Genomic DNA, 16,252 nt, shown 5'->3' on the forward strand with positions numbered 1-16,252 from the left:
CTTGTAGAACAGGCTGATCTCGAACTCAGAGATCCGCCTGCCTCTGCCTCCCAAGTGCTGGGATTAAAGGCGTGCGCCACCACCGCCCGGCTCTATTTCATTTCTAAAACATAAGTTAAAACTGATAAAATTGATTTTAGAAATTAAATAACTCCTCTGGACATGATGGCACACACCTTTAATCCCAGCACTCAGAGGCAGAAGTAGCAGATCCCTGTAAAAGTGATGCCAATCTGGTCTACAGCCAAGGCTACACATATAGAGTGAGACCCTGCCTTCAAATACATAAATACTATTTCAGACTTCAAAAGGGGCTGCTCCCAGAGACTGTGTCTTTCCAGAAGTCACAGATCTCCCCTCCAAGGCTTTCGTTTTGTTTCAGTGCACACGTTCCAGCGCTTCCCTGTCTTCGGGGACCCTCATTCCAACATGAGTCCGCCAGCTTGTAGCTCCCAGCTCCTGCCGTCATCCCCCCCCCAACTCATTAGGGCACATCCACAGAGGTTTGGGCATAAACGTCTGCTTTTGAGGTCCACTGTGCTCATCGCTTTCTCTCAACTGAGACTTTCTTTGGGACCACAAAATATGAAGCGTGGCCGAAGGGTCATCAAACGCTTTCAAAACAAGAGTTGTGTTTAGCCAAACTATTCATTCTCTAAGAATTTTCCAGGCCTTCTTAACTGCACAGGGTCTGTACACAGCTTTCTTCTCCTTGCGATAAACTACAATGAGGCACCGCGTAAATAAAAGTCAAAGACGGTGATGACACCCACCCGCTCATCTTGCACAAACAGCCTTTTTAAATTAGTGGTTTAGACACCAAGGGTAGTTTCTCTTGACTCCGCAGATACTGAAACCCCGGGGAGGGACGGACGGACGGTGATACAGGGTGGGCAGGGCATGGACGAAGCTGGCGTCCGAGCAAGGCCCAGGCCCACTCGAGCAAAGTCTCATAAAGAGGGCAGCCTCCTAGACTCCGCCTCACCCCGGCCCCAGGCATCTTTCACCCCAGCACGCTCTGCCCTGCCCGGCCCTCGGACAGCCCCGGGCTCTCCAAGTCCGGTCGCCCTCCCCGCCACCCGCCTCGGCCCCGGAGGCCGGCAGCTTCGCCTCTAACGCCTCTGCATCTCCTCACGCTCCTGAGAACCACCCCCCCCCCAGCCACACCCCTCTCCTACCCGCAGGCCGGGGCCCTCCAACCGCCCTACCTGGCGGCGGATGCCGCTCGCCCTCAGCCATCTTCTCCGTTAGGAGCCGGCGCGGATGCTCGCAGTTCCCGCTCAGCGTTCACCCCGCACCTTTCCCCGGCTCCACTAAGCTTCCAGAAGGGAAATGAGCGCCGACCGGCTACGACCGGAAGCCGAGAATTAGAGTCACTCTCGTGAAGACAGCAGCCATGCCAGTGCGGGGCACTGAGGGAGCATGCTCAGCAACTGCCGTCTCGCGGCCGCCCCGCCGACAGGCGGCAGCGGCCATCTTAGTGCGGGGCGCCGGGAGCATGCGCACTAACGGCTGCCGCCCGCAGGCCAACTGCAGGTGCTGCCGCCATGTTTGTGCGGGGCGTCCGGCTTCAGGGTAGGGTGGGTGGATGTGGCAGCCATATTTTTGCGGGGCAAGGCCACCTGTCATCTTTGTGAATGGCACTGAGCCTAGCCCAAAGAACCTGAGACCGTCCCCTGCCAACACAGTTATGTTCTCCTGCAACTCGAGGAGTGACGTTCAAGGACACCAGTCGGACTTGCTGGACGTCCGCAACTGCCTCGACAGCCTAGGTGGCGTTCGGAGGCGGAGAGCGCGAGCTGGATTCTGGCCACCGTTGGGACCCGAGACGGCCGCCCCGGGGCTGGCTGCTAACGGCTGACCCGGAGACCCCGGCGCCGCAGGCCCCGCCTCCCGCGACCACGTCCAGGCTTGGCCCTGCCCCCGGCTCGCGGATAGCGGCCCGGGACCGCGACCCGCTGAGGCTCCGCCCCGTGAGTCCTGCTCCACCGGCCGCCCGCCCGGCCCGGTGGGCGCGGGGCCGCCTCTCCTGGCTGGCAGCGGTGACTCGGTGACCTTGAACCTAGAGCCCGAGAGGGGAACCCACTGACCCCTTAGAGGCACAGACTTTGTCCAGCGCGAGGGGCGGAGCGGACCTCGTGTCCGCACACAGGCTGGGACGATGTTGGCCTTTGCTGCCAGGACCGTAGTGAGTATGCCCGGGAAGGTTCGGGACAGGGGAAGGCGGGCGGGCCGCGGGCTGTAGGGAGATGACAGTCCAGAATCCCCACACCGACTGATAGGGTGCCATCTGCATGGTGGGCAGAGTAGAGCGACCAGGTGAGGGGTGGGATCGAACCCGAGACCTCTGGTGCTCATTGTCAACGACCCAAGAAAAGCCTAGGTTCAAATATTTTGCATCTTTACACCCCATCCCGCTCCTCCTTCATGCTCTTGGGTATTCTGATTCAGACGTCAGTCTGGAGCTCCTGGCTAGGACTCAGCCTCAGGCCCGGTTGCCCTTGCCCCCACCAGAGCCACTTTTCCAAGCCTACCCAGTTGGTCATTCTCCTTGAGTTCATCAGGTGCTCACCCTCCCCCACTGTATGTGACTAAGAGAACTAAGGTGGAGACTTGTACTGAAAGTCCCCGGAACAGAATGGCAAGGAGCTGGTAGGCAGCCCTTCGCCTTCCTTCCCCAATGCTGCTGTCCTGGTGTGAGCTCCTTTTCTCTCCGATTCAAACTATCTGTATGGCTGCAATCTGTGTCTCCATCTCAGACACTGGATTGGCAACTAAAGGTACCCATAACAGTTCAGACCAAGGCTCTTCTAGGAGTCCTAGTAGCACCTGAGAACTGCCTCGCCCTTTTCCAAAGCTGTACACCATCCCAACAGACTGCTTTTACATCATCCTCTGGGACCACCGTACTGGTACAATCACTTTAATGCTAGCGAAACTGTAGCAAGAAGACGACAATCACATCCCACGGCTCTGCTTATCAATTTAGCCCAATATCCAGACGAGGGTCCTTTGGTTTATTATTCATACCAAAAGTACTCCAGCCCCCAACACACCCACACCCACACTTGTGATCGCAACCTGAATGATCTAGAGCTCAGAAAAAACAAACAAATAAAAAACAGATTTTGGTAGAGGGTGGCCACCAAAAGCCCCTGGGCCTAGAAGGGAAACAGGTTTGTAGCAATCATTGTCCACTAGTCACCCTTTCCTGTCGTCTTCTGCCTTGCGTAGTCCCAAACAGGACTGATTTCAGGGCCACGGGTTAGCAGCCAGGCTATTTCCACCCTCCAGCCAAGTTTTCCCACATCAAAAAGATCTACGGAGATTTTGACAGGTGGATTTTTAATACCTTTTGGCTTGCCTCCCTGGCACTGGGCCCATCCAAAGAAGAAAGGAGAAAGTCCCAGGTTTCCTCCTACTCCAGTGCCTACTTCCAGCCCACTCACCAGCTACGGAGAAGTGAAGGCGTAGCTGCTGCGACCCTGTAGCCACCACGGCTGCAGCCTTAGATGCCACCACATCCCTGGCTGCTGCCTCGCTGCTCCTCAGCTCTAAAGTGTGGATCTTGTCTTCTCTTTCCAGCCCGGGCAGGTGGCTACCTCTTGCTAATTTCTGCTCATCCAGTTGGTAGTGCAGTTAGGCTTAGAGATCCAGCCAAGGCAGACAGTCAGGGCTCACATCCTCAGTCCTGCCATGGAGGACGAGCAGCAGAGAGAGAAGGTATGGAATGGAGCTTCTGCCGCTTGCCTGCCACTGTGCCAGCAGCCTGGGACCTGCCTGCCTCGCTTCCTGCCACCTCCGGAGGCTCCTGGACTCCCCCTTCTCTCTCTGCTACCTCTCACCCTCCATGCCAGGCTACTCCGCTCTCTTGCTGCCTCACCACCCCATGCCCCTTATCATCACCCCACAGTGAAGAGAAAGCCCAGAGCCTAAAGCTTCACCCAGAAGTGCTGTCACTGTCTGAGTCTCCTGTTTCCGATTCCTTCCTGTTTCTCAAACTGGAAAGGGTGGGAGGGGGGAAAGTTGGGGACCTCTGCTTAGAGAGCCAGTGGCCACCTCTCAGCTGACTAACTTATCTGCCCAGGATAGGAAGGATAATGGGTCTTGTGCATCCTGATAAGTGTGAGGCCCCCTTACCTCTGCCACCCCAACAATGTCATTCATCCCCGCCCCCGCCCTTTCCTAGCCTCCCTGTACCTCTAGGCTCCTGAGAGGTGGGACTCCTCTACCTGGAGGGATGGACATCCAGGGAAGACACCACCCATTCAGCTGTCTTTGCCCCAGGGATGGCATATAAGCACCTAGAACTGTAGTTTCAGGAGAGCTGAGCTTCACTCTGAGAGAATGAATAAGCTGTTCTGGTTCCCTCAGGTGAAGCCCCTGGGCCTCCTCAAGCCCTTCTCCCTGATGAAGGTTTCTGGTCGCTTCAAGGCCCACCAGGATGCACTGCCAAGACTGCCCGTGCCCCCACTGCAGCAGTCTCTGGACCATTACCTCAAGGCACTGCAGCCCATCGTGAGTGAAGAAGAGTGGGCCCACACCAAGCGACTGGTGGACGAATTTCAGACCTCAGGGGGTGTAGGGGAACGCCTGCAGAAGGGACTGGAGCGCAGGGCCAAGAAAATGGAGAACTGGGTAAGTGAAATGGCAGTATCTTCATATTCTCCCAGGGGCCCTGGGCCCTCCAGAGCACCCCTCAGCTTGTTTGTTGCTGGCTGCATGCCACAGTCTCCCCATACCAGTTGTTCTGGAATTTTTATTTGTTTGTTTGGCAGAATAATTACCATCAGCAAGTGCAGGGTGGGCAAGAAGGACCAGGCTGCAGCCTCAGAGCTGATGTTCAGTCATGGGGGAGGGGGAGAAGGGTAGAAACAGGATTGTAAATCAGTAGGTGACGTCATGGGTTGGTTTGGTTTTGGTTTTTTTTTTTTTTGGTTTTTGTTTGTTTGTGGTTTTCAAGGCAATGTTTCTCTGTGTAGCTTTGGAACCTGTCCTAGAACTTGCTCTGTAGACCAGGCTGGCCTGAAACTCAAAGAAATCTGCCTGCCTTTGCCTCCCGAGAGCTGGGATTAAAGGCCTGCGTCACCACCACTGCCGCCGCCCTGTACATGGAGTTTAAAGGTCATGCTGGCTGGGGGTTGCAGCTCTGTGGTATAGCACTTGCCTTGCATGTATTAGAGCCTGGGTTTCTGTCCCAGGGCTGAAGAGAGCTAGAGATACGGAGAGCACTGTCTGTCAAGGGAGGACAAGGGGAGAGGGTGTTGGATTTGAGGGCATAGGTAGCAACAGTATGGCCTGCTTTGGGGTCAGAGCCTGGGCCAGAGTGTTCAGAGCAGGATGGACAGAAAGGGTGAAGGAATGTAGACTTGAGCTTGGTGGCACAGCCTGAGCAAAGGATTTGTGTCACCCTGGGGTTGCTGTACAAGCTCCTGGTTCTGTGTCTAGTCAGTCAGATTAGTTCAATTTCCAAAACACAGCTACACTGGTATATGGTATATATTTTTATAATCACATTGTACACAAAAGTTAAAAAAAAGCCGGGCGGTGGTGGCACACGCCTTTCATCCCAGCACTTGGGAGGCAGAGGCAGGCAGATCTCTGTGAGTTCGAGACCAGCCTGGTCTACAAGACTAGTGCCAGGACAGGCTCCAAAGCCACAGAGAAACCCTTTATCGAAAACCCAAAAAAAAAAAAAAAAATGCAGTTACAAAATTAAAAAAAAAAAAAAAGGTAGCTCCAGCTGCCAGGAAGAAAGCAAGAGCAGGAGCCAGAGGCAATGAAGAGGCCAACGTCTTCCCCTAGAGGAAGATGTTGATGGCCTGGCACACGGAGGTAGGGAGTCATGAGGCCCAGGACTCAACAGCATTTGCTGATGCAGTGGGACTGGTGGGTGGGAAGTTCCCTTTCAAAGCAACTGGGAGAAGAAGGTCCCAATATGAAGCCCAAGGAAGAAGCTGGCTATAGGGGAGGGACAGCCTGAGCTGGGTGGAAGTCACCCTCAGTATCCCTGGGGCATTGGTTCCATGGCCCTGCAGATACCAAGATCTACAGATGTTCAAGTCCCTTAGGTCGTTCAGTGTTTCTGTGTCACTAAATAACTGCCCCCGTGGACCCTGAGTCATCCGGTGTATATCTAACATGCCACAAACTCTGCTAAATAAGTATGCATAGTTAAAGGATAATTGTCAAAAAATAAAGACCTATGTGTTCAGTATAGGTGCATTTTTTTGTTTTTCAAATTCTCCACCTAGGCTGGATGGATCTGTAGATACAGAATATATGGAGGGAGAACCCCAGATCTGGGCTGACTGGGATAGGAATTGGGAAGTACCTTGGATGGGTGGGCCTCAGCGGAGTCTAGAGCCCTGGGTAGAAAGTAGGAAGTAGGTGAAAGTTGGCAGGAGCAAGCACTTGCTGAACCTTAACAGGCCAGGGTCTTGGACTGTTGAAGTCAGGATGCTGGCCCCAAAAGGACCTTAGAGATTTGGGGTCTAGTGGCTTTCTGAGTTTGTTGAGCCACAGAATCTTCGCAACCAAAGACTCTGAGTAGAGCTAAGCTTCCCACTCTCCACTCACAGCACCCTTGAAGATTGCTGCTGCTGCCAAAGGGCACCTTCTTCCCAAGTTCTCAACCGTAGCCAGGGCCTTGCAATCCCTGTGATGTGAAGGCCCCTGGCCAAGAGGTAGCCCTTGTCTAACTCCTTCCTACAGATGAAGAAACTGTGACCTAGAGAGGTAGACCAGAGGCAGGTCCTCATAGCCGCTCCCAGGAAGACCCTGAGATGCACAGTCACGTTACCCAGCCTGTGGCAAGTCACCTTCCCTTCCCTCTTGCTAAGGGCCCAGGGCGAGTGGCCTGATGCCACAGGCTGGCCACTCCATAAAGATGGGCTGTGTACTGTGTAGACAGATCCTGGGTAGGAGGCTGGGAAGGGTACTGTGAACTTGAGCATTTGCTAGGAGACTAGGAGACATCCTGCAGAGAGGCCAAAGGACAGTAGGGCCAGCTAGGTCCCTAGACCTGGGGAAGAAGGGGAACCAGGTACCTGTGCTCTACTGATCAGCCCTGGTCCTTTTCCAGCTGTCTGAGTGGTGGCTCAAGACAGCCTATCTCCAGTACCGCCAGCCCGTGGTCATCTGCTCCAGCCCAGGAGTGATGCTGCCCAAGCAGGACTTCGTGGATCTGCAGGGGCAGCTCCGGTGAGTGTCAGACTGGCACAAGGCTGGTCAGTGCCAATGGTCAGGGCCCTGTGGGTTTCTAGAACCCTCAAGTCCTCTCCGTAGGAAACTGGAAAGGCCTTGGCCCAGTGCTTTTACAGATGGGAACTGAAGCTCAGAACAATGAGGGGACCCTCTCCCATGGGCACAACTCAGTTAAGAGTTAAAGGCTTTGGAGCCATTCGCCCTCCAACCTTGCCCTGAGTCCCTCCCACTCTGCTCAGCTGACCACACCGTGACCTTTATACACAGTCCCCTTTTCCACATTCAGCCATGTCACCTGCCCTGGCCCTTGTTCCAGTTCTACCCGAGATAAAAATACTAGCAGCAGGGATCTCCAGGAGCCTGCCACTCATTACTGCCACCAGCTTCTCTTAAAGAGACTGGGGCAAGAATAGAGAGAAGCCAGGAGGGAGAGGAAGAAAGAAGTGTGGCTCAGTGGTTGGGTGACTGCATGATGGCCTAGCATGCGTCAGGTCTTAGATCCCATCCCTAGCAGTGCACTCGCACAAATGACAAAGGGACCAGTGCCTACTGGTTATGGATGGGATTCAGCCTGGGAACTCCAGCCAGCTCATCATGGAACCAGAGATGACTTCAGGCACTGGGGAATAGTTGGTATGAGCCCTCTTCCTAAACCCAGATAATCCAAGGAGGAAGAGGTTGACAGCAGTGACCTGGAAATATAGACTCAGAAAGAGAAAAGGGCTTAGCAGCAGGATACGTGGACCCTGGAGGGGGCCCTTCTCTATCTCACTAAGGTAGCAAATCCACATAATGACTACTTGAGACCGTGGTTCAGGTCCTTGGTGGATGTCATCACTGGTCCCTTATCTAGCCATAGTGTGTGCCACTGTTGATGAGCACCCAGGTCCCTCCAGGTCCTCTCCCAGGCAGATACAGCGCTGCCGCCTGAGATGATGAAAAGAAGCTCAGAAGGGCCTCCCACTGCTGTGGGCACCTTGAACTTGGCAGGCCTCAGTCCACTGAGGGGGTGGAGGAGTGACTCCGTAGGTCCCGCCCTTGGCTGATCCTCCTCCTACTCAGGTTCTCCACTGGATGGCCACACAGTTTCACATCTCCACTTCATCCCCTAGGTTCGCTGCCAAACTCATCGAGGGTGTGCTGGATTTCAAGTCCATGATTGACAAGTGAGCAGCCCCGCCCCCACCCTGACTACCTTGCCCACACCTGTCTAATACCATAGCTGCTCCTGACTTGCTCTGGCTCTGGACTTCAGTGTGTCAGCCCGGGCACTGAGCTGGCACATGTCATTTTCATTTCCTATTGCCCAGCCTTGGAAAGGGTTGAAGACAGTGGTCAGTGTGAGGACATTTAAGTCTTCTGCTCTCGCTCCTGGGACTTTTGGTGACCTTGTCATCCCAGCCAAACTGATCACAGATGCCTGTGATCTGAAGCTCAGAAGTGGGGGGGGGGAGTTTGTGAGTGACTCATAAACAGGGCCCTAGTCCTTAGAAAGTTTAGGCCTCAAAACACCCTTATACCCTACTGGCTCCTGCTCATGCTAAAGAGAAGGCCCCTCACCCAGTTCCAAGTAGTACTAGCAGGTGTCTGTCTGTCCCAGCCTCTTCCCCATCCCCTTGCCCAGCGGCCCCTCCCTGTGTCCTCCCACAGCGAGACCCTGCCAGCTGAGTTCCTGGGGGGAAAGCCACTGTGCATGAACCAGTACTATCAGATCCTGTCCTCCTGCCGTGTGCCGGGCCCCAAGCAGGACTCCGTGGTGAATTTCTTAAAGACGAAGAAGCCCCCCATGCACATAACCGTGGTGCACAACTACCAGGTGGGCACCACTGCCCTTCTGAGGGGCCACAGCTCCTCCCAGCCCAACTCCAGCTCCTCCGCTGCAGCCAAGGCCAGGAGAGGCTGGTGGGCATTCTCAGCCTGAGATCACCCAGGCCCCTTCTCCTCCACGTCTGGCTTCACAGTTCTTCGAGCTGGATGTGTACCACAGTGACGGGACGCCCCTCACCTCGGATCAGATCTTTGTGCAGCTGGAGAAAATTTGGAACTCATCACTGCAAACCAACAAAGAGCCTGTTGGCATCCTCACCTCTAACCACCGCAACACCTGGGCCAAGGCCTACAACACCCTCATCAAAGGTGCCTCCAGGGCAGGGGCTTCCTTACATGCCAAATAGATCCAACATGAGGCTGGGGCAGCCACTGTTTCATTGACCCTCTCAATTTGGAGCTGATGTTACTGGCCCATTTTATAGATGAGAAAACCAAGGCTCAGGTTGGTGAGGCCAGTTTCTTCCCATGAAGTAGCAAGTTGGATTTAGACAAGTGTTGTGGCTGAGGTGCCCTTCTCCATACTCCCTCTACTCTCAGAACCACCCTCATCAAATCCCATACTAGTCATGGGCATAGGCTTCCATACCAGCTCTCCATGTGACCCTGGCTTCTGTGTCTTTAGTATGCCAGGAGCTGGGCCCCGCCCTTTGGGGTATGTGGGGATACTGGTAGGACTTTGTTGAGGGCAAAGCTCTGAGCATACATCCCAAACTACAAGCATGCCCTAGTGGCCCCAAAGGTGGGGAACTCCCCATCCTGCTCAGGGCAGGAAACAGCAGGCTCTGAGGCTCTCTATGCTTACCCCAACTACAGACAAAGTAAACCGGGAGTCGGTAAACTCCATTCAGAAGAGCATCTTCACTGTGTGCCTGGACAAGCCAGTGCCCAGAGTCTCAGACGATGTCTACCGCAACCATGTAGCAGGCCAGATGCTGCATGGTGGTGGCAGCAAGCTCAACAGTGGCAACCGCTGGTTCGACAAGACACTGCAGGCAAGTGAGGACCTGGCGGGGCCACAACCCCAAAGCTTGGTTCACTGAGGCTCTCGACTTTCGGTCCCCTCCTTAGGCCCAGTGTCCCCAGCCTCCTGCTTGTAAAGGAGGCTGGGGATGCTGCTGTAATTACCGGGCAACCAGCCTGTTATTACCTGGCCTGCATGCCACCAACACCCCCAGCATAACCCTTCAGCATGTCAGAGACAGAGTGGTACACTCTGGGGGTGCCTTCCTCATAGCGCAGGTGCAGCAGCGCTGCTGCGGTGGTGTGCTTCTGAGGACCTGCTGTCAGCGCAGGGACAGGAGATGGCTTCGGGGACCCTTCCTGTGAAACCCACCCAGAGAGCCACTCTCCGAAGGATCTGATAGGGCTGATAGGATGGGCCCTTTCTCTCCACAGTTCATTGTGGCAGAAGATGGATCCTGTGGGATGGTTTATGAGCATGCAGCTGCAGAAGGGCCCCCCATTGTCGCTCTTGTGGACCATGTCATTGAGTACACGTGAGTCTGCTTACAGCGTCACTCCCCAGTTCCCGATGGCAGGCGGTGTGCAGGTGACAGACTTAGCCTGTGGAGATACTTCACTCTCATTTTCACCGAAGTCAGTCACTCTCTCTCTCTCTTTCTTTTAGAAGATTTTGTTTTGTTTGTTTTTCGAGACAGGGTTTCTCTGTAGCTTTGGGGCCTGTCCTAGAACTTGCTCCGTAGGCCGGGCTAGCCTCGAACTCACAGAGATTTGCCTGCCTCTGGAGTGCTGGGATTAAAGGTGTGTACTACCACTACCACATAGTTTAGATGATTTTTTTAAAAATTTTGTTTATGTATTCCATGTGGATGGGTACTTTGTCTGCATGTGTGCCTGCACACCAGAAAAGGGCATTGGGTCCCACTGTAGATGGTTGTGAGCCACCAGGCAACTGCTGTGAATTTAACTCAGGACCTCTGGAAGAGCAGAGCAAGCCAGGACATGGTGGCACGTGCCCTTAACTGCAGGTGGATCTCTGAGTTCTAGGCCATCCTGGTCTACAGAGTGAGTTCCAGGACAGGACAGCCAGGTTTACACAGAGAAACCTTGTCCCAAAAAACAAACAAAAAGAGTAAAGAGGAGAGCAGCCAGTAGCCTTAATTGCTGCTGCAGAGGCTGTAGTTTCTAGTCACACCTGGCTTTGAATTTACTTCTGGCTCTGTATATGCTAGCGTTGTAGCTTTAGACAGGGTTCTTGTTTTCCCCAGACCCATGGTCTCTATTTTGTTTTGAAACAGAGTCTCAGCCAGGCAATGGTGATGCACGCCTTTAATTCCAGCACTCGGGAGGCAGAGGCAGGTGGATCTCTGTGAGTTTAAGGCAGCCTGATATACAGAGTGAATTCCAGGACAGCCAGAGCTTTACATAGAGAAAACCTATCTCAAAAAAACAAACCAAAAAATAAAAAAATAAAACAAAACAGAAGAAGAAAGAAACGGGGTCTCACTATAGCCTGGTTGTCCTTGAACTCGTTAAGTGATCCAGGCTAACCTCAAACTCACAGAGATCCACCCATTTCTGCCCCCGAAGCCAGGACGCTCCATATGCTACCACACCTGGCTTCCACCAGGCATCTCGAAAGCTGGGGTGAAGTCAGTCTTCACAAGAGCTAACCCAGGATTTCTGAACCTCCTACCCCTAGCTTCAGGAACTCATCTTCCCCTCCTCAGTCCTAGGGGCACTGGGGCTTCGGTGACACTGGCATGAGCCTAAAGCCCCCCTGTCCCACGCAGAAAAAAGCCTGAGCTTGTGCGATCTCCTATGGTGCCCTTGCCCATGCCCAAGAAGCTGCGGTTCAACATAACCCCTGAGATCAAGAACGACATCGAGAAAGCCAAACAGAACATCAGCATGTGAGTGCATGGCTGCGTCCTGTCGGGGAGGGCCAGCCACAAGGCTGCCAGGTGCCTGCTTCTCACCCATGCCTCCTGCACCTCCACCCCAGCATGATCCAGGACCTGGACATCACCATACTGGTATTCCATCACTTTGGAAAGGACTTCCCCAAGTCAGAGAAGCTAAGCCCTGACGCCTTCATCCAGATAGCCCTGCAGCTGGCATACTACAGGTGCACCTGATCACCTGCCCCACGGAGGAGGAGGGGAGGGGAGTTTCAGGCAGCCATGTAGAGAGGGGCCATACTGAGATCCACCTCCCATCCAGGATCTATGGACAGGCATGTGCCACGTATGAAAGTGCCTCTCTGCGTATGTTCCACCTGGGCCGCACTGACACCATCCGCTCAGCCTCCACAGACTCACTGGCCTTTGTCAAAAGCATGGATGACAGCAATGTGCCGGTGAGCGGTCTGGGGCAGGGTGGGTAGGTCGTGCTGATCATCCTTCCTTTTCTCTTCACCCTTTCTGTGCAAATGGATTGCGCCCCGATGGTATTCCAGCCCCAAGGTGGGCAAAGGGAACTTAACAGAAGATGGAACCATGAATTTAGTTAGTTCTGAGCTTCCTGGCACCCAAGGCGAAACCATCTCTCCATCTGTTCATAAGAGAAGCCGGCCAGCCCTCTGTCCACTCACATCAGCAGCGAGTGCTGGGCTCTGGAGAATGAGGCCATGGTGGTTCAGTACTTGCTGTGGTGTTGGGTGCAGAGCAAACTGCTAACAAGGGAGAGGAGGGACAGCACTTCAACTTCCTGTTTTCCACCCCACCCCCAGGAGCAGCAGAAGGTGGAGCTGCTTCGGAAGGCCGTGCAGGCCCACCGAGCCTACACTGACCGAGTGAGTGAGCCCTGCTCTCCTTCCTTACTGTTCATTACCACCCCTGCTTGTCTGTCTGTTCTCTGGAGCCCCTGGGAATCTCACTATTTTAAATTAATATCGCTGGGCTGGAGAGATGTCTTGGTGGTTAAGAGCACTGACTGCTCTTCCAGAGGACCTGTGTTCAATTCCCAGCACATGGCAGCTCACAACTGTCAGTAACTGGGATCCAACACCCGTCACACAGACATACATGCAGATAAAACACCAATGCATGCAAAATAAATTTAAAAAGTAATTAATATTACAATTTGAAAGTTGGTGAAACCAGGGTCAACCTAGCCACTGCCCTGTCCCAGTTCCATGATGGCACTGAGCACATGCCCTCCCCTCCGGTCTCGTGTTGTGCACGCTCCCTGATGGCCCAGCAGATGGCATCTCTCCTGCTCTCCAGCAGCTGAGGCCACAGCTGGACAGGTGGTGGTCTGAGCATTAGTAGGTACAGTGTGTCCATGCTACAAGCAAGGCACACATAGACACTGCCTGTCATACGAAGGGCACACTGCCCCGTCTTACTCCACACGCACAGACGCTGCCCTGTTAAACACAGTGCAAACCCCACCTGACCTTGTTCCATGGCATACACAGACACTGCTCATCTTACACGCAGACACTGAACCAACCGCTCATTACCAGAGCTCATGTTTGGTTTGGTTTGTTGTTTTCAAGACAGGACTTCTCTGTGTAGCCCTGGCCGACCTGGAACTTGCTCTGGAGACCAGGATGGCCTCAAACTGAGAGATCCTCCTGCCTCTGACTCCCAAGTGCTGGGATTAAAGGTGTGATCCACCACCACTTGGTAAAAGCTTATGTTTTAAGTCCTGCACTGTTCTGCCTCCCTGGCCAGTTGTCTATTCCTCTATGGTCCTAGTTTCCCATCTGGGAGGTGAGGGCTCTTCTACCTGGACACCTTGACCTCATGTTTCTGAGAGACCAGTGCCACAGACTCCTGAGGAGAGCAGGGATGTGACCCTGCAGCACCCACCTCTTACAGTTCCCCCTCCCACAGGCAATCCGAGGGGAGGCCTTTGACCGGCACCTCCTGGGTCTGAAGCTGCAAGCCATTGAGGACCTTGTGAGCATGCCCGACATCTTCATGGATACCTCCTATGCCATTGCTATGCACTTCAACCTTTCTACCAGCCAGGTAGGCCACCGCCTTAGGTGCCCCCAGCGTAGGGTTAGTAGACCCCACTGGCAGGGGCTGGAGTGATGGCTAAGAGCACTTGCTCTTCTTCCAGATGACCCAGGTTCAGTTCCCAGCACCCTCATCAGGTTATTTACAACCACCTATAACTTCAGTTCCGGGTTAGCTGATGTCTTCTGGCCTCTGTGGGCACACACATATATGTGGCACACATACACACACTCAGGCATACACATATATAAAATACGAATAACCTTTAGAACCCACTGGCAGCTGGACCTTAGGGGTAATGTGGCCCACACAGGTCACCATAGACTCATTGCCAAAGCAACTGAGTTCCCAAGCAGGAGCTCAGGGTGGGGACACTGCTGTGACAAGGATGGGAAGGCTTAGGCCTCTCAGAGAATCGGTTCCATTTGTAAATGACTCCCTGATCAATACCAACTATCACGTGCTGAGTGCTGGGACACAGCTGGGGATGAGCCATAGTCCCAGGAAACTCCCCTGATCTGTGGAGCACAAGCTGGGAGGCAGTGCTGGGGGCCAGAGGAGCACAGAGGGGCACCACTGCTCTCTCTAGGAATGTGAAGGAAAGCTCACCCCATGGAGAAAAGGAAAGAGCTGGGGGGAGTGGATACAGAGGCAGACTGGTACACCAAGGGGCAGGAGGGCCACTGTAGGCCTGGCCATGAGAACCTTGAACCTGCTGTCCTCAGGTGCCTGCCAAGACAGACTGCGTCATGTTCTTCGGCCCTGTGGTCCCAGATGGATATGGCATCTGCTATAACCCCATGGAAGCCCATATAAACTTCTCCGTGTCGGCCTACAACAGCTGTGCCGAGACTAACGCTGCCCGCATGGCTCACTACTTGGAGAAAGCTCTGCTGGACATGCGCAGCCTACTACAGAACCACCCCAGGGCCAAGCTCTGAGCCCAGGCCAAGGCCTGCCAGTACTACAACCACGCCTTCTTTGGGATGGACACCTGCCATGGCTGTTCCTTGGTTCCTGTGCCCTCCAATTTGACTGAGCCAGGGAAAACCTCTAGCAGGGCCCCAAGGTCCAAGCCAAGTGCCTTCCAGGTCCTGTCCTCAGCATCTGCCATAGTCCAAGTGCCAGGGTTGAGTTCAGCTCACCACCATGAGCCCCAGGGAACCAGGCTAGCCCATCTCATAGAGCTGGGGCTGTGAGGAGCCCCTTTCCTCAGCCCTGGCCAGTCACTACCGTCTCCACAGCCAAGCTGAAATGTGTCACCTATGAAAGCCCAAGGACCAGGACTCAGAGAACTATCTCACGCTGAGGCTCTCGGCCCCCTGAGGCCTCGCCTCCATCACCCACCTCGAGGTGCCATCTCCCAGTTGCTGCGCTCTTTCTGGTGACTCCTGCCCCAGCCTTCTTGCTTCCATTCAGCTTGTCCAGAACTACATTCATGGTTCATATGTGAATATTCCAGGTGATCAATAAAGAGAAGTGCTGGTGAAGACGAGCTTCAGCTGGGGGGGAAGTAGAGGCCAAAGACCTGGCCTTGCCACCCTAGCTGTCTCTGGTTCTGAGGGCTGCTGTCCAAATGGCCAGTGGGCCAGCACACTCCCAGGGAAACCAGGAGTCCTCACCAGGGGTGGTGCTAGACCCTAGTGGGTCTCTAGTGGGTCTATTTCTTTTCTTTTCTTTTTTTTTGAGACAGGGTTTCTCTGTGGCTTTGGAGCCTGTCCTGGAACTAGCTCTGTAGACCAGGCTGGTCTCGAACTCACAGAGATCCGCCTGCCTCTGCCTCCCGAGTGCTGGGATTAAAGGCGTGTGCCACCACCGCCCGGCTAGTAGGTCTATTTCTACAGCACCCTCCTCCTGGCTTCCCAAGTCCATAGCTAGTGGGATGCTACAGACCTGAAAGCCGGTGCAGCTCCTGCTCTGAACTCATCAGGAAGGTTAGTGAAGCAGGGCCCCCATCATTGGAGGCAAAAGCCTAGGGAGTCAGCCACCAGCTCAGAGCCATGGATTGTCCCCTGCCCTGATACCTGCTAGAGGGTACAGATCCTGCCCACGACCCTGGGTACACATGTGCTTGGAATGCAGGCCTGAGAGGCTGTCACATCTGTGAAGAAAGTGCTTCATGGCCTGACTGACCTGTGTGTCACCTGCCCTGTGGCATGGACCAGTTTTCCCATGAAACCTGTTCAGAAGAGCTAATGTCACTGTGCCACTAAATGGCACAACTAAAGGTCTCAGCTCAGCGCAGTCTCACACCACACCCACGAGCTGTTCGAGGGCAGCAGGTG

General features: G+C 54.2%; 2 protein-coding genes across 6 annotated transcripts in view; one reads left to right on the top strand and one right to left on the bottom strand.

Annotated features, from left to right (window-relative positions):
• Positions 1–1,469, bottom strand: part of Ptpa (protein phosphatase 2 phosphatase activator) — a 50,509-nt gene extending 49,040 nt beyond the window's left edge. Inside the window, exon 1 of one of the 4 annotated variants that reach the window (XM_026778868.1) lies at positions 1,209–1,469. In XM_026778868.1, coding sequence (XP_026634669.1) covers positions 1,209–1,239 — 31 coding nt within the window. In that variant the 5' untranslated portion in view covers positions 1,240–1,469. The remainder of the gene's footprint in view (positions 1–1,208) is intronic. The other 3 variants (XM_026778866.1, XM_005346125.3, XM_026778867.1) reach the window with 3 other exon arrangements.
• A 151-nt stretch (positions 1,470–1,620) lies between these two features.
• Crat (carnitine O-acetyltransferase) lies at positions 1,621–15,449 on the top strand. 2 transcript variants are annotated; one of them, XM_005346128.2, is made up of 14 exons: positions 1,621–2,188; positions 4,375–4,638; positions 7,085–7,203; positions 8,319–8,372; positions 8,857–9,022; positions 9,168–9,342; positions 9,850–10,028; positions 10,432–10,532; positions 11,790–11,909; positions 12,002–12,124; positions 12,220–12,355; positions 12,728–12,790; positions 13,839–13,976; positions 14,693–15,449. In XM_005346128.2, exons 1-14 carry the CDS (start codon positions 2,162–2,164, stop codon positions 14,906–14,908), a joined length of 1,881 nt encoding a protein of 626 aa, XP_005346185.1. In that variant the 5' UTR covers positions 1,621–2,161; the 3' UTR covers positions 14,909–15,449. The 2 variants fall into 2 exon arrangements, with proteins under 2 accessions (XP_005346185.1, XP_013201499.1); XM_013346045.2 differs by having other exon boundaries at positions 4,435–4,638.
• Positions 15,450–16,252: the final 803 nt, after the last annotated feature.

Source organism: Microtus ochrogaster, chromosome 4 (genome assembly GCF_000317375.1).
Source record: "Microtus ochrogaster isolate Prairie Vole_2 chromosome 4, MicOch1.0, whole genome shotgun sequence".
Taxonomy (NCBI): Eukaryota; Metazoa; Chordata; class Mammalia; order Rodentia; family Cricetidae; genus Microtus; species Microtus ochrogaster.

Coding starts and splice junctions, on each gene's coding strand:
- Crat (XM_005346128.2), top strand. CDS start 2,162: ATGTTGGCCTTTGCTGCCAGGACCGTA. Junction 9,343..9,849: donor CTACAACACCCTCATCAAAG/GTGCCTCCAGGG, acceptor CCCCAACTACAG/ACAAAGTAAACCGGGAGTCG. Junction 13,977..14,692: donor TCAACCTTTCTACCAGCCAG/GTAGGCCACCGC, acceptor TGCTGTCCTCAG/GTGCCTGCCAAGACAGACTG.